The following is a 21,381-nucleotide window of genomic DNA, read 5'->3' as shown; positions in this document are numbered from 1 at the left end:
CCACATCTTGGGGGAAACAGGTAGATCCCACCAGACTCTCCTCCCCCGTGACCCTTAAGACCATAAAAATGCAGTGATCTATGGTCCATCCAGCTCAGGATACTACAACAGGCTTCTTGATGTGGGTTGCCCTGCTTCGTGCTATTATTTCTGACCTTTATTAAGCCCTCACTTTGTGCAAAGCATGGCACTAAGTGCCAAGGAAAGGTGTGCAGACATTGAATTGGACCGATCCCTGTCCTGCAGTGACAAGGGAAGGAGCGGGTCACACCCTTAATTTTCCAAGAAGTTATCATGTCTCTCTTGTCCATAAATCTATCTAAATCCTTTTGGAGATTTCTCTTATCCCTAACTTTCCCTCTAGTCACTCACAGTCTCCAAATTCCTGTTGAACTTGCTAACATTTTCAGGCTGCACATCCTGTGGGAACAAATTCCATATGCTTGCCCTGTGCTGCGTTAAAACTATCTTTCCCTGAAGTCACTTTCAAAGAGCCTCTAACCCACCCAACACTGCTGCTAACCCACCTCCTCCCCGACTGGTCTCAAACCTGTAAATGTCCCATGCCCACTTGCTCCTCTTGCCAACCAAACCACCAGGCTGGGCAGTGGTCGAGGGAGAGGAGAGGCCTTAGAGTAGGGCAGGATTGCAAGCACGGTATAAGGGAGCAAGAAGGAAGGTGGCAAAAAGTCCGTAAACTCCTCCCCTAGTCTGTAGGCTTTGTGGTCAGGGCTGCATTATGGGCAATGGAGTCTACCAACTCCAAGCGCTTAGTACAGCACGCTGCACACGATCAACACTCCATCAATACCATCCCCACTAGACTGTAAGCTCATTATGGGCAGGGAATGTGTCTTTTGTTATATTGTACTCTCCCAAGCACTTAGTTCAGGGCTGTGCACACAGTAAGCGCTCAATAAATACGACTGAATGAATGAATGAAAGTACCATTGATTGGTTGATGGACTAGAAGGCCTCATGGACCCTCTTCCCGTGGCCCCACCAACACGGGGACCAGGCTCACAGCACCAACGAAGCAGAGCTGGAGAATGTGCTGAGTCTGTATATTAAAAGTTTAATGAGTTACGTGATCACAATCTCTTTTTTTTCAATCTACAGCGAGTATTTACACACAGACCTTCTCGTTGCAGCAACAGAGTCCTAGGTCTCACAACATTATCTACAGCCATTATTTCACTAGGTCAAAAAAAATCATGTTTTACATTAATCATTAATTCTGATTTGTAGCAGTCAGCACTGGGACTGGGTGGGGTGGGAGGGGATGAAGGGGAGGGGGACGTTCCGAAAATGCTCTGTTCGCAGGGCCAAGGGATCTGGGTCAAGGGATGGCCAATCCACAGTGAAGCTCCTTCTTAAGAAAAACCTCTGCTGGGGTTGTTGGTGAACAGATTGCAGGGGGGCCCAATGTCCAGTGAGGAGATAGAGGATGCTGGGAATGATGTGACAGGGTAAGGCCTTAGGAAGGAAAGGATTGGTCCCAGGGCCCAGAGGGGCATGAGGGTCCCAAAACGATGAACGAGTGCCAACATCAGGAGACAACGAGGAGAAGAGTATGCAGGCCAGGCGGGTAACAGTCGGTTTTGAGCTCAGGGACCCGTGGTTGACCGTTCGTGAGCCCAATTAAGGCCTTAAGGAAGAAAGTTTAAGAGAAGGAACTGCTGGTGCTGGCCCCCAGGGTAAGGATGGGGCACATGAGAGTCGTAAATTTGGACCCAGCAGGGAGGGGACCCCCTCTTCGGGGTTCACTGCTGCAGCAGAGGAGCGAGAAGAGGTGCACGACTGAAGGAAGCAGAGAAAGGAGGCCTGTTAAGCCAGGGAGAGTGAGGCAGGAAGTTGTCAAGCAACAGGAGTGGGGAAGGAGGGGAAGTCTTGTTTCTGCTGCCATTGACTGAAACTTCCTTCAGTCAATGGAGCAGCAAACAGGAACAGCTAAAGCCCCAGGGTTAATCCTAACGGGCTAGTGAAGTCATTACAGGAGCTCAGGCCCAGCTCCTTGAGGATCCAAGGGGAACAGTGCAGGGGCTGGTGCTTGGGGCCAGGGATGGCAACCAGTGAGCCACCGCCAGCTCGCCCCAAGCTCTGAGAAGCAGTGGAAGACAACGGCAGTATGTCTTGCCTGAGGGGCCTGGGCTGGGAGCTGCCAGGCAGATTTCAGGATTGGGGTCAGATGGCAGGCTGTGGACTCTAAGGCACAACATGCCCTTTTCCCCTCCTCAAGCTCATGTGCAATCCAGCTCCAAGAGGGCCTGAAACTCCACCGGGACAGAGCCCGGCAGCAGCGAACCCTGCGAGGGAAGCTCCTTCAACTAAAGCCGGCTTGGAAAATGCCGGGAAAAATCATCTGTGAAAAAGAGATTTCCTAACTAGAGGATGCCCTTCTCCGCCTCCCGCCCACCTGCCCTTCCCCACTGGGGCCATCTGCTCTTCCCCAGTCCCACAGGCATGCCGGTCTGAGAGAACCCGCTTCCTGAGGCGGGGGAAGTCGAGGGTCCCGATGGACCCATCCGGGGGCCATGGTCGAGGGGATGTGCAGGTCACAAATCGGTGACTTTGTTCTCCACAGAGGCGGCGATCTGCTGCAGGCGATAGCCCAGTTGCATCTTCTGAGCGGTTGGATCCTCTTCTAATGCAGTGATAATCTGAAATGCAAAGAGAGCTCATATAGCTTCTGAGGCCCATGACATAATATCCCATGCCTGCCTCCTCCTTTCCTTCCTTCCCCCTCCTACCACAGGAAGGAGGCAGGAGGCAAGAAAGTTTGGCCAGGGCACCCACGCCTCTTCCTTGATCAACAACACTTCCATCCATTTCCCTTCTCATCTCTCTGGGAGACATCACTCCTGCCTGGGCCTTTTCCCATATGACATTTGGGCAGGGACCTATTTATTGCCCAAGGATGCCAATTCTGCATTTTGAGCATGGCAAATGCCTCTATACCCTGCACTCTCTCCCACTCTGTGCTTCCAGTGGGGACTTGGTGGGGAAGGGTTATGACACTGATTAAGTGCTTACTAGGCGTCCATCTCTGTGCTAGGAACTGAGATTACACAGATAAAAAGCCCTTTTCCTGGCCCTGGAGCCAAGTGTTTGTGGGGGGGCGGGGGGCAGCGAGGGCCACAAAAGGCCCCTGCCAGAGCTGAATCCCAGAGGAAGCAAGGGGAGTGGCAGCAGCAGCAGCAACAGTACCTGTTAAGTGCCTACTCTGTACACAGCAAGGGAGATGTTAGAGAACATAAAAGACATAGTCCCTGCCCTCAAGGAGCTTAAAATTTAATGGGGGAGTCAATTTAATGAGGAACAGCATGGCCTAGTGGATAGAGCCCAGGCCTGGGAGCCCGAAGGACCTGCATTCTAAATCCTGCTCCGCCACTTGTCTGCTCTTGGGCAAGTCACTTCACTTCTCTGAGCCTCGGTTACCTCATCTGTAAAATGGGGATTGAGACTGTGGGCCTCCTGTGGGACAGGACTGTGCCCACCTTGATTAACCTATACCTACCCCAGCGCTTAGGACAGTGCCAGGCACATGGAAAGTGCTTGACAGATACCGTAAAAAAAAAAGTAGCCATAAATTGCCAAAAACAGTCAGCTCTTCCATAACGTGGGTTTTCACTATGTGTTTTGGGTAGAACGCTATTAGGGAAATAACCGACTGGGGCAGAGTGCAATGCAAGGTGCCCATCGAGGCAATCATACTATTGCATGAGTTTTTAATGCAAGGTTTGTCAGTCATGTACTTCTGTTTAAGAGAACTGAGTGTATAAAACGGATGAAATAGTACTGACGATGTGTGTGATTTTACAAAGTTGGCAACCTAATATATTCAGGGACAAACAGATCTGCCCAGGGTTGATGGGGTGACCTCAGGTCGTCCGATGGGATAGCAGGAACCAGGGAGAGGGGGAAAACACAAGGAAGAGAGTCGATGGTGGGGGAAGGAGGAGAGGGAAAGGGACAAGGGACATGGTTACATACCCTCTACTGGTGCACCATCTCCACCATCTTCTGGGTCACCAGCACCAGCCAGATGGCAGGATGGGCCAGCAGAGCTGGAGCCATTGCTGCCTGGACAGTGACAACAGAAGACGGCAGCCCCGGCCACAGGAGGGAAGCAGTGGTTGCGTACACTGACCCTGCCGATTTCACCCAGCCACTGCTGCAGCCTGGGAGCCCTGACACCTGCCTCATCCACTGATCGTCCAACAGGCGGTCTGAACTGCCAGAGGTGAGGTGGGCGAACAGCTTATCCTCACTGGGTTCCTGGGCAGGGGAGCCAGGAGCCTCTGGCCAGGCTTTGGCATCAGTGGAGACGAGAAGGAATCAGTTCAAGTCTGCCAGGCTGAGGCACAGAGATAAAGCCAACATCTTGGCTCCTCTTCAGACCCTTTCTGGCTGCAGTGGGAGGGGAGGGCTGGCTGCCTGCCCTGCCCACGGAGCTGTGGGGATAAAGCCAATGGCTTCGCCCAGTCAGTGCCTATCTCATGGGAGCAGCAGTCCCCCCTGAGACCCAAGGAGCTGCAACCCCTGCTCCCGTCCCTAGTCTCTGCTCTGCCTATCTCTCGGCAATGGCTACCCAGCTCTTTGCCTCCCAATAGAGACCTCTGTTCCTATCCCCCGGACCCACTGTGAGTGGCAGGAGTGGGAAATGAAGCAAGTCAGGGTTTGGGGGAGGGGAGATTCCTAAAACCCTCTTCCTGAGGTTCAGAGGGCACTCACCCCCACCCTAAGTTAAGGTCCATCCAGGAGGCCAAGGACCTGCCCTAGAAAGGCAATTCCTGCCCCTTCCACCAAGGACTTTCCAGATCCCTTGAAGTCCCTCTGAGCCAGGTGGCATCTCTCTATCACCCTGCCCTTCCCCCTTGGCAGATTTCAGGATTTTGAAGCCTAATAAGAAACCAGTCCAGTAGCCAGGAAGGGTGCTGCTGTTGCCGCCACAGCAGCAGGAGTTGGGCCTGCACCCACCTGGTCGTAGTACTTGTTGATGTACTTGTACAGTTCGTGGAGAGCTACTAGGGCATTGAGGTCACCTGAGTAATTCTGGGAAAGAAAGAAGAACCAGGATCAGTCGGGGGCCAAGACGGGATCTCCCTAGGAGACAACTGGGACACTGGGCATGTGGAGTCAGCACTTGCACAAACCACAGCCCAGCTCACGAGACCCAGGGGGGCCTCCTTCCCCAGCCAGAGCATGGTTGGCCTGGGGCAGAGTGGCCAGAGCATAGCCAGAGGGTGGCCGGCCTAGGACAGAGGATCTGGGTGGAGGCCTGCAACTGCAAGAATCATAGAGAATCCACTGTACCCTGGACAGCTCAGCGAGTGCTGAATTCATCTCCTGGTCGCTAGCAGAAATGGTTTGCCGAATGTCTGCGTAGTACCTGCCCGACGACAGCAGCGAGGACGTTAATGAGTTACCGTCCCTCCCGGTGGGTTCCCGGCCCCACAGCCAAAGGTCCCCAACTCCCTGCTCTGGGCGTACCTCTCCACCATCTGCTTGTAGCGAGGAATGTCTCGGGCGTAGAGCAGCTTGTTGATGGGGGAGTCCTGTGGCCGAGAGACAGACGGAGAGGGGGAGAGAGAGAGAGAGAGAGAGAGAGAGAGAGAGAGAAAGAGGCGAGACGAGAGAGGGCATGAGGCAAGTCGGCCCCAGGGCGAGTGGGGGTGTCAGAGCCACAGGCTCTGGCCACAGAAAACCCTCCTCACAGAGGGCCTCTGGCCTGGCCTAGGCGAGCTGAGCACCTGGTCTCTCAGAAAGCTGCACTCTGACTCCCATGGAAAGTGTTGCCACTTGGGCCGGCGTGGGGACTCGGCCTGGTCACGTGTTGTGCCCCACCTCCAGTCCAGCGCCATATGCCAACTCTTAAACTCTGCTCTCTCATTCACCCCTCACATCCAAGCCATCACCACAACCTGCCGGTCTCAGCTCCGCAACATTGCCAAGATCCGCCCTTTCCTCTCCATCCAAACCACTACACTGCTTGTTCAAGCTCTCATCCTATCCCGTCTGGACTACTGCACCAGCCTCCTCTCTGATCTCCCATCCTCGTGTCTCTCCCACTTCAGTCCATACTTCACGCCGCTGCCCGGATTGTCTTTGTCCAGAAACGCTCTGGGCATGTTACTCCCTTCCTCAAAAATCTCCAGTGGCTACCAATCAATCTGCGCATCAGGCAGAAACTCCTCACCCTTGGCTTCAAGGCTCTCCATCACCTCACCCCCTCCTACCTCACCTCCCTTCTCTCCTTCTACAGCCCAGCCTGCACCCTCCGCTCCTCTGCCGCTAATCTCCTCACCGTGCCTCGTTCTCGCCTGTCCCGCCGTCGACCCCCGGCCCATGTCATCCCCCTGGCCTGGAATGCCCTCCCTCCCAACATCCGCCAAACTAGCTCTCTTCCTCCCTTCAAGGCCCTACTGAGAGCTCACCTCCTCCTGGAGGCCTTCCCAGACTGAGCCCCCTCCTTCCTCTCCCCCTCGTCCCCTTCTGCATCCCCCCGTCTTACCTCCTTCCCTTCCCCACAGCACCTGTATATATGTATATGTTTGTACATATTTGTTACTCTATTTATTTTACTTGTACATATCTATTCTATTTATTTTATTTTGTTAATATGTTTGGTTTTGTTCTCTGTCTCCCCCTTCTAGACTGTGAGCCCACTGTTGGGTAGGGACTGTCTCTATATGTTGCCAACTTGTACTTCCCAAGCGCTTAGTACAGTGCTCTGCACACAGTAAGCGCTCAATAAATACAATTGATTGATTGATGGAGCCAGTCTGGAGTGAGCTTGTCACTGTAGTTCCTAGGGGAATTATCTGTAAACAAGTTCAGTCTCTCCTCTTGATGGTCCCAGTTCCCAGGTACTGCAAACGGACAGGACCCTTCAACACACCGGCCAGTGACCTCCCTCCATGGCTCCCTATCCCCTTCTCACCTCCAGCCAGGCATATTCTACCTGGGACGTTCAGAACGACTTTCAGCAGTCCCAGCACCCCCCCACCCCCCGAGAAGAATGGGTTTCAGTTCACTATCTCCAGTACTGACTAAGCACCTACCAGGAACTTGGAGGACAGGAAGGAGAAGAACAAGAGGCAACCATTAAAAGAGAGTAGGTATAACGCGCTAACACATGTGGCTAAATTGACAAATAAACAGAAGGGAAAGATCCTCCTGTAACATGGGGATGGAGTTCTTGCAGAACCTCATGTTACGGGAACAATCGGAGTTTTATAGTAGCCGTTGATTTGATGGAAATTAACGGGTAGGGCGGGGTGGCCCTGTTTCACAAACCGAGAGCCGGAAACCAAAACGACAATCTAGCCGACAGCTGCAGATCCAAAAAAGTTTCGGGAACCAGAACGTTGGGAGCGGTGGCAAGAGGCAGCTGGGGGCGGGGGCCAGGGTGGGGCTGGGTGCTTCACTACCTGGCCCAGGCTGCCAGGATGGCAAAATGATCCATGATTTGGCATCATGTACCCGAGTAGCCCAGCAAGGGAAGAAGAGCCACCATCTGACCACCCCGGGATGAGGGGGTAAATAATGCCTCAAAGATGCCACCACATGAGTGACATTTTTCACTTCAAATCCTCATATCAGTGGTTACAACCATCGCTAAAAGCTGAATGATTTACACCCCTGCCACTCATCATCATTTTACTGTATTGAGAAGCAGCATGGCCTTGTGGAGAGATCCCAGTCTTGGGAGTCAGAGGGCCTGGGCTCTAATCCCAGTTCCACCACGTGTCTGCTGTGTGACCTTGAACAAGTCACTTCACTGTGCCTCAGTTTTCTCATCTGTCAAATGGGGATTAAATCCCACTCCTTCCTACCTAGTCTGTGAGCCCCATGCGGGACAGAGAATGGGTCCAACCTGATAACCTTGTATCTACCCCAACACTTAGAACAAATACCCTAATTATTGTTAATTATTTTTGTATTAATACTCCATCATTACCAAAACACAAAGAAACACAAAGTACTGTATGGTACATTCCAGTAAGACCAAGGCAACATGACTCATGGACTGACGCCATGTACATGCCCACAACCTAGGCTGAATCTACTTGCATTAATTTCTGGGTCGTATCGTGCCAGAACAGTATCCTGTTACGGGAAGAATGTTTCTTAATTCTTCTAACAGGTTCTGCCCGAATCATGTACTGAAAACACATACTAGACCATAAGCTCCTTTTGAGCAGGGAATATGTCCACCAATTCTGTTATACGGTTCTCTCCCAAGCACTTAGTAAAGCACTCTACACACAGTAAGCGCTCAATAAATACCATTGATTGGATTGGTGGAGAGCACTGAAGTGAGGTGGCTGAAGGGATTGACATGACTGGAAAATGTTATTAATAGATAATCAATTTATATTAACTCATATATTACTTAATAGATAATAGAATTCATCAAGAGAAGCAGCGTGGCTCAGTGGAAAAGAGCACGGGCTTTGGAGTCAGAGGTCATGGGTTCAAATCCTGGCTCTGCCAATTGTCAGCTGTGTGACTTTGGGCAAGTCACTTAACTTCTCTGGGCCTCAGTTACCTCATCAGTAAAATGGGGATGAAGACTGTGAGCCCCCCGTGGGACAACCTGATCACCTTGTAACCTCCCCAGTGCTTAGAACAGTGCTTTGCACATAGTAAGCACTTAATAAATGCCATCATCATTATTATTATTATTATCAAGGAATTCACTCTGCCAACTGCTTGCTGTGTGACCTTGAGCAAGCCACAACTTCTCTGTGCCTCAGTCTCTTCAACTGCAAAATGGGGACTCAATCTTCCTCCCTCCTACTTATACTGTGAGCTCCATGCCGGACAGGGACCGTGTCCAACCTGATAAACTTCTACCTACCCCAGCACTTAGAACAGTGCTTGACACATAGTAAGTGCTTAACAAGTACCATAAAAAAAAGTGGAGAATGCATCCTGGGGAAGATGGAGTTTTAGAAGAGCTTTTAAGGAAGGGTGGAAAGTAATTGCATGAAATTGAACAGGGAAGAAGTTTTGGAGGGGGGAAAAGACCTGAAGAATGAGTCGGAGGCAGAAGAGCAGAAGGCTTGCTTGAAAGGCGGGCAGAGCATAAGCTGGGATGGAGAGGGAGAATGTAGAGAAAGGATGGGCACGAAGGAGCAGTTCAGGATTCACATTCACAGCAGCTGGATCCCAGAGGTACCCAAGGTGTTGAGAATGCCCACTTATGGACCAACATTACATGCTGCTTATCACCATGGCCAGGTCAAACCTCCCCGTCCTCAACCCCTCATTGTACCAAGGCAGGAAATGCCAGTCTTACAATAAACAGCATGGCATAGTGGATAGAGCCCAGGCCTGGGAGTCAGAAGGTCATGGGTTCGAATCCCGGCTCTGTCACTTGTTTGCTGTGTGATCTTGGGCAAGTCACTTCACTTCTCTGTGTCTCAGTTACCTCATCTGTAAAAATAGGGTTTGAGACTACTAGCCCCACTTGGGACAGGGACTGTGTCCAATCCAATTTGCTTGTATCCACCCCAGCACTTAGTACAGTGCCTGGCACATAGTAAGCACTTAATAAAGACCATAATTATTATTGCTATAATTATTATTATTATAAAGATCTTGGCTGGTAGTGCATCAGTCCAACAGGCCCAACCAGGCTTCATCCAGTCCAAGTCTCAGAGGAAAGAGCAGAGTCACCAAACCCTCTCAAACTGTACTGTGATCTCGACCACAGGCAACCCTCAGCTAAGCAGGGCCCTTCCCTGATAATAATTAATAATTCTGATACTTGTTAAGCACTTACTATGTGCCAAGCACTGTCCTAAGCACTGGGTAGACACAAGTTAATCAGGTTGGACATGGTCCCTGTCCCACATGGGACTCACAGTCTTACATCCCCATTTGACGGATGAGGTAACTGAGGCCCAGAGAAGTCAAGTTACTTGCCCAAAGTCACGCAGCAGACATGTGACAGCGCCAGGTTTAGAACCCAGGTCCTTCTGACTCCCAGGCCCATGCTTTATCCACTAGGCCTCCCTGAGCACCCGGTTCCCAGAATCACAGCAGCAGCCCCTCAGACCTCTGACTCAGCTCCCAACTACAGGGAACATCCGCCAGAGGACTAAACAACCACCTCACTAAGACCTCCCCAGGCCCAAGTTCTACCATAGGCCATGATAGCAGGCTCTGAGATCTCAGCATGTTTCTCCACCCTCCCCCTCACACATTTCTCTTCCTTCAAAACCCTCTGAAAAAGCCACCTCCTACAGGAGGCCTTCCCTGATTAGCCCCTTCATTTTCTCAACCACCTCTGTCAATCAATCCATCAGCAGTATTTATTGAGGACTTAATTAGGGCTAGGCACCCATGCTAAACATTTGGGAGACTGCAACAGAAGCAAGAGGCACCTTTACCGCCCTCAAGGAGCTTAGGATCTAATGGTGGAGACAGGCTGATAAAAATGATTGACAAAGAGAGGCAACAGGAACAAGAAAAAGGATGAAGCAGGAAAAAGTTCAAAAGATATGAATGAAATAGCTGAATCAAAATTTGAATGAACAAATTAATATAAAAATAAAACATACATATGTAGCTAAATGTTGAAGATTGGAATAAAATTCCTCAGCACCCCTGCCTTTAGATTGATGTATTTCTTTACCTAGACACTTATGCTTGCTATTTATATTCTCTCACTCTTCACCATGGTATAGATATTTCATTTATAATTAATGCCAACTGTAATAATGATAATAGTGATATTTGTTAAACGCTTACTAAGTGTCAGAGCTAGGGTAAATTGAAGATAATCTGGACAGAGACATTCCCTGCTCTACACGGGGCTCTCAATCTAAGGGGAAGGAACAACAGGTACCAAATCTTAATTTGACAGATGAGGAAACTGAGGTGCAGACAAGTGAAGCGACTTGCCCCAAGTCACCGCAGGTGAGTGGCAGAGCTGTGATTAGACCCCAGGCTCTATGACTCTCAGGTGTGTGCTCTTTCCATTACACTGTAAGTGCCCCAAAGACAGAACTTGCCCCCTTTACTTCTTCTGGAAGTGTCCCCCAGGCCACTATTACTGCTCTGTCAATCCTGGTACTGTTAGTGAAGATATTGATTCCCACACCCCCACACCTGCATGAAGTTCACTCTCGTGTACTCCAAATGCCAGTTTGGCAGAGTCAGAGACCTGACTCACCTGCATCCAGAAAGTAACTTTTACTTCCCTCCCCCACCCTCACCCCCAAGCCGCCCCCACCAACCCAGCCCCCAGCTTACCCGGCCCAGTTTGTGGTCAGCAAGAGTGCAAGAGTCCATGAATGTCTGGGCAATGACCAGGAGCACTGCATCCATGTTGTCCGACGTCTGGACATCAAAAACAAACTGTGGGTTCTTGATTATGTTGATCCAGAACCGCAGGGGCAGGCTGGGAGTGGGGAGGGAAAAAGGGGAAGAGCTGAATTGTTGCTGAATTGTACTTTCCAAGTGCTTAGTACAGTGCTCTGCACACAGTAAGCACTCAATAAATATGATTGAATAAATACAATTGAATGAAAGAGCTGAGCATGACAGCCTTGCCGGAACCTGTGGACTCCCCCCACGCCCCCACCACAGCAAGGTCTTTCCAGAGCCAAAAGTCCACAGAGCAATGTTCTAGTTGCTTGGGCCCTGCCCTAATGTCCCACAACCAACCAGCTAACTGTATTTACTGAGTACCATCCAGTAGGGAGTCCAAGATAGACAGGACAGCTTAGTCAATGATGTGGGCAAACTCTTGAGGGATTTTCCTCTCCTTTCCGCCCCCCCCCCCACCCCCCCCCGCTGACCTCTCGGTCACCCTTCCCACCTGTTGGTCTTCCAGATGTGGATGGTCTCCGGGTCGGAGATCCCATGCTGCAGTGCCTGCTCATCCAGCAGGTCAAAGAAATATTTGATAGCCAGCGGGACAGGGTGGCTTGTGCTGAGAATCACCTGGAACAGGTCGTCCACAAACTTCTGCAGAGTGCCCTGTGGGGAGGTGGGCATGGTGAGGGAGGGAGGGAGGGGTGGCAGAGGGAGTATAGGAGGAGAAGGGAGGAGAAGCCATCCGATCCGACCCAATCTGTTGTCTGCCAGTGAGACCTCGAGCCTCCTCTTTTCCGACTCCCGGCACCCTGCTCCTCCCTCATGTGCTCCCGCTCCCACCTTCATGGACAGGAGGCGGGTCAGGTAGATCTCAGGGATGGCCTTGGCTCGCTCTCGGTCCCGCAGGCTCCCCCGGCGGTGCTTGGGAAGTTCGGGCTCCTCAGAGGGCTTCACCAGGTGCCACAACTTGACACCCCCCTCGTCCACATCTTCCAGCATCGGTGTCTCTGCAACAGAGACTCCCACAGTCCATATGCTGTTCGCAGTCCCTCCGGGGTCCTTCATTCTCCCATCACATGGGGACCCCAGCTGTGGCACTCTGCGGTCCCTCCCATCCATCTTCCCCTACTTCTGGGCCTCCTTTGGGAGGGCCTGTTTGGGCTGGGGATCAGAAGTACCTCCCGGGCCTACCCAGAGCCTGGGGATCAGAGGCCAGGATTGGCACAGGTTGTGAGAACTTGGTGGGATCGTCCAACAAACCCACCAGGCTCCCCTGGGCCACCTTCCCAGCGGGTTCCCCTGGGTGAATCCACCAGAGCCTGCTGAGTGCCAAGCCTAATGCACTGTGCTAGACAGCTTGAGAAGTACTAAATAACAAAGTAACCTATTCTTTGTCCAGAAAGGAATTACACTCCAATGGGAGAGGCAGACATAAAAATATTAACCACTCGAATAGTCAAAATAAATAACTGAGCTGACAAAAGAAGGGTGCAAATAAATCAGCTCAGAGTGCTGGGGAATTAATCGGGAAAGCACGCTTGCACAGGGGTTCTCCTCAAATCAACTCCTGGCTGTGGGGTATCCGGCCCCAACCTATGCCACGCCACATGGGCCATGAGTACTCACTCTCTCCAGGGACAAAATCCTGGTTTTCCCGAGGAAAATGTTTGGTCAGACGAGGAACAAGGGCCACAGTTGCTCCATCGGGAACCTGCAAATAAGAACTGGTCATTCCATCAATCAATCAATCGCATTTATTGAGCGCTTACTGTGCGCACAGCACTGTACTAAGCGCTTGGGAAGTACAAGTTGGCAACACATAGAGACAGTCCCTACCCAACAGTGGGCTCACAGTCTAGAAGGGGGAGACAGAGAACAAAACAAAACATATTAACAAAATAAAATAAATAGAATAGATATGTACAAGTAAAATAAATAGAGTAATAAATACGTACAAACATAGATACAGGTGCTGTGGGGAAGGGAAGGAGGTAAGGCGGGGGGGATGGAGGGGGAAGGAGGGGGAGAGGAAAGAGGAGACTCAATCTGGGAAAGCCTCCTAGAGGAGGTGAGCTCTCAGTAGGACCTTGAAGGGAGGAAGAGAGCTAGCTTGGCGGATGTGGGGAGGGAGGGCATTCCAGGCCAGGGGGATGATGTGGGCTGGGGGTCGATGGCGGGACAGGCAAGAACGAGGCACGGTGAGGAGATTAGTGGCAGAGGAGCAGAGGGTGCGGGCTGGGCTGTAGAAGGAGAGAAGGGAGGTGAGGTAGGAGGGGGCGAGGTGATGGAGAGCCTTGAAGCCGAGGGTGAGGAGTTTCTGCCTGATGCATAGGTTGATTGGTAGCTACTGGAGATTTTTGAGGAGGGGAGTAACATGCCCAGAGCATTTCTAGACAAAGACAATCCGGGCAGCGGCGTGAAGTATGGATTGAAGTGGGGAGGGACAGGAGGATGGAAGATGGAGAGGAGGCTGATACAGTAGTCCAGACGGGATAGGATGAGAGCTTGAACAAGCAGGGTAGTGGTTTGGATGGAGAGGAAAGGGCAGATATCATCATTCCCCCACTCACCTTCTTAGAGTGTGGAGTGAGATCATGTAAATGGAGGATGAAATGTGTGAATGTGTGTGGGAGTATATAATAATAATAAAAATGCAGGCCTGGGAGTCAAAGGGCCTGGGTTCTAATCCCAGCTCCGCTACTTGTCTACTGTGTGACTGGGCAAGTCACTTCACTTCTCTGGGCCTCAGCTTTATCATCCATAAAACAAATTCAATGCCCATTCTCCCTACTGCTTAGACTTCAGGACCCATGTTGGACAAGGACTGTGTCTGACCTGATTAACTTGTATCTACCCTAACACTTAGAACAGTGCTCAATGCATAGTAAATACTTCCACAGCACTTATGCACAGATCTATAAATTACTTATTTATATTAATGTCTGTCTCCTTCTCTAGACTGTAAGCTCACTGTGGGCAGGGAATGTGTCAACCACCTCTGTTTTATTGTACTCTCCTAATGCTTAGTACTGTGCTCTGCACACAGTAAGCACTTAATGCCACTGATTGATTGCCTAGTACATACTTACTATTCTATTTATTTTATTTTGTTAATATGTTTTGTTTTGTTGTCTGTCTCCTCCTTCTAGACTGTGAGCCTGCTGTTGGGTAGGGACCGTCTCTATATGTTGCCAACTTGTACTTCCCAAGCGCTTAGTACAGTGCTCTGCACACAGTAAGTGCTCAATAAATATGATTGAATGAATGAATGAATAATAAATACCCCAATTATTATTATTATGGTATTTGTTAAGCTTCAACCATGGGTCAAGCACTGGGGTAGATACAATATATGTAGATCAGACACAGTCTAAGGGGGTAGGGAGAACAAGTGTTGAATCCCCATTTTACAGATGAGGGAACTGAGGCACAGTAAAATGACTTGCCCAAGGTCACACAGTAATGAATAATAATAATAACTGTGATATCTACTATGTGCCAAGCACTGTATTGACCACTGGGGTAGATACAGTACAGGCAGATCAGACACAGTCCCTGTCCCACATGGAGCTAACAGTCTAAGTAAGGGAGGGGACAGGAATCGACTCCCTATTTTACAGATGAGGAAACTGAGGCACAGAGAACTGAAGTGACTTGCCCAAGGTCACCCAGCAGGCAAAGCCAGAATTAGAATCTAGGTCCTCTAACTCCAGCACAAGCTCTTTCCACTAGGCCATGTTGCTTCTCATGTGAGATGCATGCATCAGAGAGCAGGTGGATTTGAGAATAAATGTGAGAAGAGACTGGACATGAGGAAAGAACGTGTGTAGAAATTTGTGAGCATAACCACGTGTGAAAGCAAGTGACAGAAAGCCCAACTGAGAGAGAGAACAAGAAAATGTGTGTACAAGAGAGCGTGTGAGAGTGTGAGGGTGAAAGCCTGAGTGTGCAAGAGAGCATAAAAGAATGCAAGTGAGAGAAAGCAATGAAAGAGTATATGCAAGAGGTGAGAATGTGAGAGCATAAAAGTGGATATGTGAGAAAGTTCATGAAAAAAAGTGTGCTAGTGTGAGAGCATGAGGGAATGAGAAGTGTAAGTGTTGGAGTAAGTTTATGAGCATGTGTATGAGAGTTTGTGCATGTCTTTATGAATGTATGTAAGGAGTCACCCCCATGTATAGTAGATGTCAGGGGAGGGAAACAGGGGTAAATATTTGGGTTTTCTATTTCAAAGGGCTTCCTGGGTCACCCCGTGCCTCCTGCGCTCCTCCTCGTCCCAGCCCTGAGAAGGGCTCATGTTATGGGGGGAAACTGGGAGTAGGATGGAGGGTCTTGCATGGGTCACCCAGAGAAGTTGGGTCAGAAACAACCCTCAAAGCCTGGCAGTCTCACACCCCACCTTAACACACATACACACACATGCACGCATACACACAAATATACACACACCTTGTAGTGCTGCAGCGTGTTAAGCCTCTTCCAATTGCCTTGAACAACAGAGGTCACATCCTCATCAGACAAGATCAGGTGGCCAGCCACCCCTGATCGCCATTCTTGGGGAGAGAGGAGGGACAGAGTTAGGGCATCTGGAGGCAGAGTCCCACTCACTTTGCAGAAACAGAGGAGGAAGAGGCTACTCTGGGGACCACCACCACCACCGGACATTCCATTCAGACCTCCCGTATGCCCCAGAAGGAGGAGGAGATGGTGCGCAGGGGAGCTTGGTCCCATAGTTCCAGATCAATTCAAGGCCTTTTCACCACAAACCCCATTCCTGTTCTGGCCACAGCCCATCCTTAGCCCTTATGTGCATCTGTCCTCCTTCCTTTTCCATGGAAAGATACCTTGTGGTTTATACTTACCAAGGACAGGAGTCAGAACTGCCAGGGGCCTCTGACCCTTACTACCAACTGATGGCACAAACTGGGCTTTCAATTCCCTCTCCCCCTCATCCTTCCATCAATCCTGCCTCCCTCAGCCCACTTCTCCAACTCTGCTTCTCCTTCTGCTCTCCCCACTCCAGCCCTTAGACCCCCTCACCAACATCCAGAGCGTCAGGGTCCGGCCGGAGACCAGCCAGGGTCCCTTTGTAGACCTGATCCAGGACTTTTTCCTTCACCTGGGTGATGGTGTCACAGTCCAGCACCTTCACAGATACACCCTGAGTCTCTTCTGCTCCTCCCACCGTGCTCCCTGCCTGAGTCACGGCATTTAGAGTCTGTGGGAGACAGACAGAGGTGGCCAGCCCCAACGGAGGCCCTATTGAACAGAGGTCCTGGAGAGCAATCTGCCAAGGAAAGTCCCCAAAAGCCCAGCCAGTCCAGGCCTGCACCTCCCCTCTTTTCCCCAACTCCTCACCCCAGAGCTCATTCCCAGGATGCCCTAGCTCTTGCTATACACACATAGCTTGGGTTGGGGGCAGAGGGTTGTGGTGAAGGGGGTAGAAAGACAGTAGTCCCACTATTCTGGTGTCTCCCAATCCTGCCTGGGATGCCCCTAGGCCTGTAGTAGAAGGGGATGGGATCTTGGGTGGAGGAATGGCTTGGCCCCACCATCTGGAATTTGCTTTGCTTCCTGTGCCCTCCATCACGCTAGCCTGGCACCAGCATAGTGGGGACGGCCAGTAGCCACAGTTGAGGGGAAGGACAGGAGATGCAGGGGAAAAGTCTCTCCTGCTTCCATACTGCCCCTGAAGCCCCTAACGCAATCTGGAGGAGAGGGGTGGCAGGGGGAGAACTAGCCCTCGTGGGAGCCTCTGAATGTGCCCAGCTCAAGGTCCTGCCCTGGCTCCCATCCTATGCTATCCTGAGCCTACCCCAACCCTGTTTGCAGCTTCCTGCCTCTCCTCTCCAGTCCAGGGCCTCACCAGGGTGTGGTATTCAAGGTCCTCCCGGAGCAGTCGGTTGTCGTTCAGTGTGTATTTGGCTTTGCCCGTCACCCCATCCACAGGGCCCTTGTCCACCTGGTGTTTGATCCCCCTGAAGAGCATGTAGAGTGGTTCACCCACAGAGTCCTGAGGACAGAAGGGAAGGTCAGACACAGGCTCAGTCTCCCAGGGGTAGGGGGGTTGGGGGAGAGCCTGAGAGAGAAACTTTCCCAACTCTCATTCCTCCTCCAGGAGGCCCCAGGCCTGTCAGAAATCCTTGGAACCCAGGGCCACCCAACCAAAGAGGCCTCCCCGATCCCACCTGGAGCTGGGCTGAGGCAGGGCATGCAGCCTGCCCTGGTTTCTGCCACCTCCCTGGCTCCTCCCATTCATTCTCCCCACGTCCTTACCCTCACAAAGGTATAGAGGCAAATGGACATCCAGTTAGTGAGCAGCTTCTCCACTACGGTCTCAGTCCTGAGAAGGGAATGAGAGCCACAGGCCCCGGAGTCAGCTTAGCGCGAGATGTTGGGAGGACCAGCTTCTGGTGGGGAAGGCCAGGTTCTAACCCCACTGCCCCAAGGATCCAAGCCTGACAGCAAACTCTGTGGCAAGTACCCAGGTGTTCTCATGGCAGCGACTCTGAGAAGAACGCTCTGCCAGGCCGAAGCCGAGAATCTGAAGGACCCAGACCATGCCAGGCCCAGCGCCACGTGTCTCTGGAGACACTGGGACTCTTACCTACGCAGCATCAGCTTGGGGTTTTTGGCCACATACTGCTCCACAAGGTCACTGAGCAGCGTCTTGAGGATGTCGGTGAAGTATTCAAGTTTGCCATGAAGGGCCACGGTCAAGAGGGAGGCAACATAGGCCCGGTCCCGGGGGGAGAAAGTCCGTTGGCACTCCAAGGTGTGGATAAACTGGGGAGAGAGGAAGAGCCTGCATGGACAGAAGCCCCCAACTCTCTCTCCCTCCCACTGTTGGCACTGTCTGTACCACACAGCCTGGTCTCCCCACCTCGATCTGGGGCTATACTCTTGTGGCAGCAAGGAGAGAAGTACCTTGGTGAGGAAGAGCTTGCTATTGAGGAGGTTGGAGAGTTGCACCAAGCCCTGCTCCACTGTCTGGCGGCGACACGTGGGCACATCCAGGTCCCTCTGCAGCGGTGACTCACGATGCCCCGGGAAGAAGACTCGTTCTGCGTATGACTTGTAATCCAAGAAGGGGATCCCGCTGCCCACGAGGTCACTGGTGAGGTCTGTCATCTCTGTCATCAGATCTGCCAGGAAACACCAGCCACTTCAGGAGGGTCCAAGGGGCAAGAATCTGGTGCCCCATGGAAGGGGGAAAGAGGCTCTGGGGCCAGTAGCCAGGAGGTTGGGGGTAGGGGGTAGGGAGAGGCTGGGGGTGCTGAGCTAGGACCCAGGGGATGGCAGGAGGGGCAGTGGTTAGACTCACCGGTAAACTCCTTCTTGCAGCGGTCTCGGACGCTGGTTTCCAGATTCTCCAGTTGGATTTGAACTTTCTTGTAATCTCTGAGGGCCTGTTTGCTCTTTCGTCTGCAGCACAGAGCAGAAGAGAGCTCGCTGGGGTTGAGGGCAGGGGCGCTCCCTCAGCCCCAGGTATGGAGTGGGATCACGGTGCAGGGTATATGCCTTCCCCCTCCCTGTCCCCAACCAGGACGCACCTGTAGATGAAGACAATGATGAGGACAACAAGGGCCACGAGGGACGCACCAACCCCTAAGCCGACCTGAGCCTCCACGGGAAAGGCAAGAGGATTCTCGGTGTCATACTGCACACGGCCCAACCTGAACTGCAAGTTCCCCATCTGGACCTGCAGGAGGAAACAAAGTTGAGGAGGCTGTGGGGAAGACCTCCCTGCCACACCTCTGCATCTTCTTTCCTGCTCTCACCTCCCTGCCTTTCAACCCAGACCCCTTTGGCTTCACTGGTCTCTTACCGTGAACTCTGGGAGGGTTTCTGGCCCCTCACCAGAAGCTCGGGGCTGGGGGGCTGGCTGCTCGGCTGGAGGCTCACAATACAGGTGGTTCTTGGTCAGCGTCTTCACCAGGCAGGACCCCTTGCCAATCATAGCCACCACCTCTTCCTTGGAGATCGCCAAGTCCAGGTTCTCTCCCTGGGATGTAGGAGAAAGGCCAGGTTAAACTGGCCACCTTCTCTATCCCCAGGTCCCACAACACCTTCTTTTTTTTCTTCTTATGGTATTTGTTAAGCGTTTACTATGCGTCGAGCACTATTCTAAGCGCTGGGGTAGATACAAGATTACCAGATTGTACACAGTCCCTGTCCCACATGGGGCTCGCAGTCTAAGTAGAAGGGAGGAGGACTGAATCCCCATTTTACAGTTGAGGAAACTGAGGCATAGAGAAGTTAAGTGACTTGCCCAAGGTCACACAGCAAGCAACTGGTAAAGCTGGGATTAGAGGCCAGGTCCGCTGACTCTTTCCACTAGGCCACGTCGTTTCTCTAAAAGCTCATGCTCCTCTCCCTTCCCTCACTTCCACAGTCCCTCCCTCTTCCCTGCTTTCCCCCAAGCCACCCCAACTAGCCTCAGTCACTCCTGGCACCCTTGCCCTTCTCCCTAACCCCAATCCTCTCCGTCTCCTCCGGTGACAGGGCAGCCTAGTCAAAGGGAGGGAAATGGGGCCGAGCAGGCCCAGGTCCAAGGAGGGGGAAGAATGGCAGAGGGGGTGGGGGAGGTCCGTCACCTCCACAGAGAGGACGCTGCCTGGTTTATGTCTGTAGGGCTTGGCGGGGTCCTCGGCATTGAGGTGCCTCAGAGTCGGGTTGGCTTCATAAGAGAACTGGGACGGGTGGAGGGAGTTGAAGTCAAAGCGTAGGTTGTCCAGGATAAATTCCAGCCGGATGTGGGCATTCCCCAGCAGCAGATGGATGGCCGGGGTTTTGCAGATGATGAGGTGGGAGGAGTTGATGAGACACGGCTCCTCGAACTGGGAGCAGGGAAGGAGTTGCTTTAGCGAGATGGAAAGGGGAGAGACCCAAAGGGCATCTGCCTGCACATTTGTCCCCCTTCCTTAAGTGGCCCCCAGCACCAAAATCACCACTGCTCGGTGACTGTGTGGCCACGGGGGACTGTGGCTGAGCCAGGTGATGTGGGAGGGAGCTATGGAACTGAGGCTAAACATGGTCCTTGCCCTCGCAGAGTTTACTGTGGAGGGAGGAGACAAAACGCAAAAACAAAGATTCGAATGAGTGAATAGGTTTGCCTAGGATAATACAGAGACAAAAAGCCTCACAGAAAGTCCCATACTAACATATACTGAAAACAGTCTTGGGAGGGGACCAGGAGTGGTAGAAAGTGGAAGCTGGATTGTCTGGCAAAGTTTCCTGGAGGAAGATTTTAAACTGAAAGGGGGAAAGAGAAGCAAATGGGGAAGGAAAAGGAGGGGGCAATGACGAAATGGTAAGAAAAGCTGGAGCAGGAATTGAGGGAAGGGAAAGCGGGCAGGGGTGGCTGAAGAAGTGGGGGCGGGGGGCATGGGAGAAAGCAGGGAGTGGAGTGGCTGGTGGGGTGTTGGGTGGCAGGAACAGATGCTCTGGCTACACCACGCAGGACGGATTCAAGGGGGAGAAGCTGAAAGAAATCAGCATCTGGGTCTTGGGCTCAGATTCTGTTTGGCTGGCGTGCCCTGCACTCCACATGGTTGTGGAGGTGGAGCCCGAACCCCAACCTCACCTCTGTCCCGCCCCCAAACCAAGACTTACCAACTGGACACTGCACAGGGCATCCAAGGGGCACTCCGTCTCCGGGATCATCCTCCGCCTCCGCCCCAGCCCCCGGCGCCGGCGCCGCTGCTCCCAAGGTGACACGGTGACCCGGATGCGAGGGGTCTGCACCACATCCAGATTCTGCCCGTGAACCCGGATCTCCCGGCCCCCACTGCAAAACAGACCTCTTATTTGCAGTCCTGAGAGTTCCCCCACAGCTCTTCCAAAGCCACTCCCCGCCCTCACCCCGTGGCCCACCCCCAACAGGATAGGCTCTTTCCTACTCTGAGGCAGAGTCCCTGACCCTATCTCCCCCTGACAATCCCGGGAAATCTTCTCCCTAACCCAGCTTCATCATTCATTCATTCATTCAATCGTATTTATTAAGCGCTTACTGTGTGCAGAGCACTGTACGAAGCGCTTGGGAAG

The 21,381-nt window shown here is 52.1% G+C and overlaps 1 protein-coding gene across 2 annotated transcripts in view; it reads right to left on the bottom strand.

The window, feature by feature from the left end:
- Positions 1 to 1,052: 1,052 nt before the first annotated feature.
- Positions 1,053 to 21,381, bottom strand: part of PLXNB1 (plexin B1) — a 54,794-nt gene continuing 34,465 nt past the window's right edge. Inside the window, exons 20-38 of one of the 2 annotated variants that reach the window (XM_038740402.1) lie at positions 20,950 to 21,124; positions 19,932 to 20,174; positions 19,163 to 19,339; positions 18,888 to 19,036; positions 18,659 to 18,759; positions 18,262 to 18,479; positions 17,942 to 18,120; positions 17,611 to 17,677; positions 17,201 to 17,347; positions 16,375 to 16,552; positions 15,784 to 15,887; positions 12,961 to 13,045; positions 12,175 to 12,341; positions 11,837 to 11,997; positions 11,269 to 11,416; positions 5,494 to 5,558; positions 5,317 to 5,392; positions 4,981 to 5,055; positions 1,053 to 2,660 (exon numbers count right to left, since the gene is read on the bottom strand). In XM_038740402.1, coding sequence (XP_038596330.1) covers positions 2,556 to 2,660; positions 4,981 to 5,055; positions 5,317 to 5,392; positions 5,494 to 5,558; positions 11,269 to 11,416; positions 11,837 to 11,997; positions 12,175 to 12,341; positions 12,961 to 13,045; positions 15,784 to 15,887; positions 16,375 to 16,552; positions 17,201 to 17,347; positions 17,611 to 17,677; positions 17,942 to 18,120; positions 18,262 to 18,479; positions 18,659 to 18,759; positions 18,888 to 19,036; positions 19,163 to 19,339; positions 19,932 to 20,174; positions 20,950 to 21,124 — 2,620 coding nt within the window. In that variant the 3' untranslated portion in view covers positions 1,053 to 2,555. The remainder of the gene's footprint in view (positions 2,661 to 4,980; positions 5,056 to 5,316; positions 5,393 to 5,493; positions 5,559 to 11,268; positions 11,417 to 11,836; positions 11,998 to 12,174; positions 12,342 to 12,960; positions 13,046 to 15,783; positions 15,888 to 16,374; positions 16,553 to 17,200; positions 17,348 to 17,610; positions 17,678 to 17,941; positions 18,121 to 18,261; positions 18,480 to 18,658; positions 18,760 to 18,887; positions 19,037 to 19,162; positions 19,340 to 19,931; positions 20,175 to 20,949; positions 21,125 to 21,381) is intronic. The other variant, XM_038740403.1, reaches the window with a different exon arrangement.

The sequence above is a fragment of the Tachyglossus aculeatus genome, chromosome X1, assembly GCF_015852505.1.
Source record: "Tachyglossus aculeatus isolate mTacAcu1 chromosome X1, mTacAcu1.pri, whole genome shotgun sequence".
Taxonomy (NCBI): domain Eukaryota; kingdom Metazoa; phylum Chordata; class Mammalia; order Monotremata; family Tachyglossidae; genus Tachyglossus; species Tachyglossus aculeatus.
This window is presented reverse-complemented; position numbering and strand designations above follow the sequence as displayed.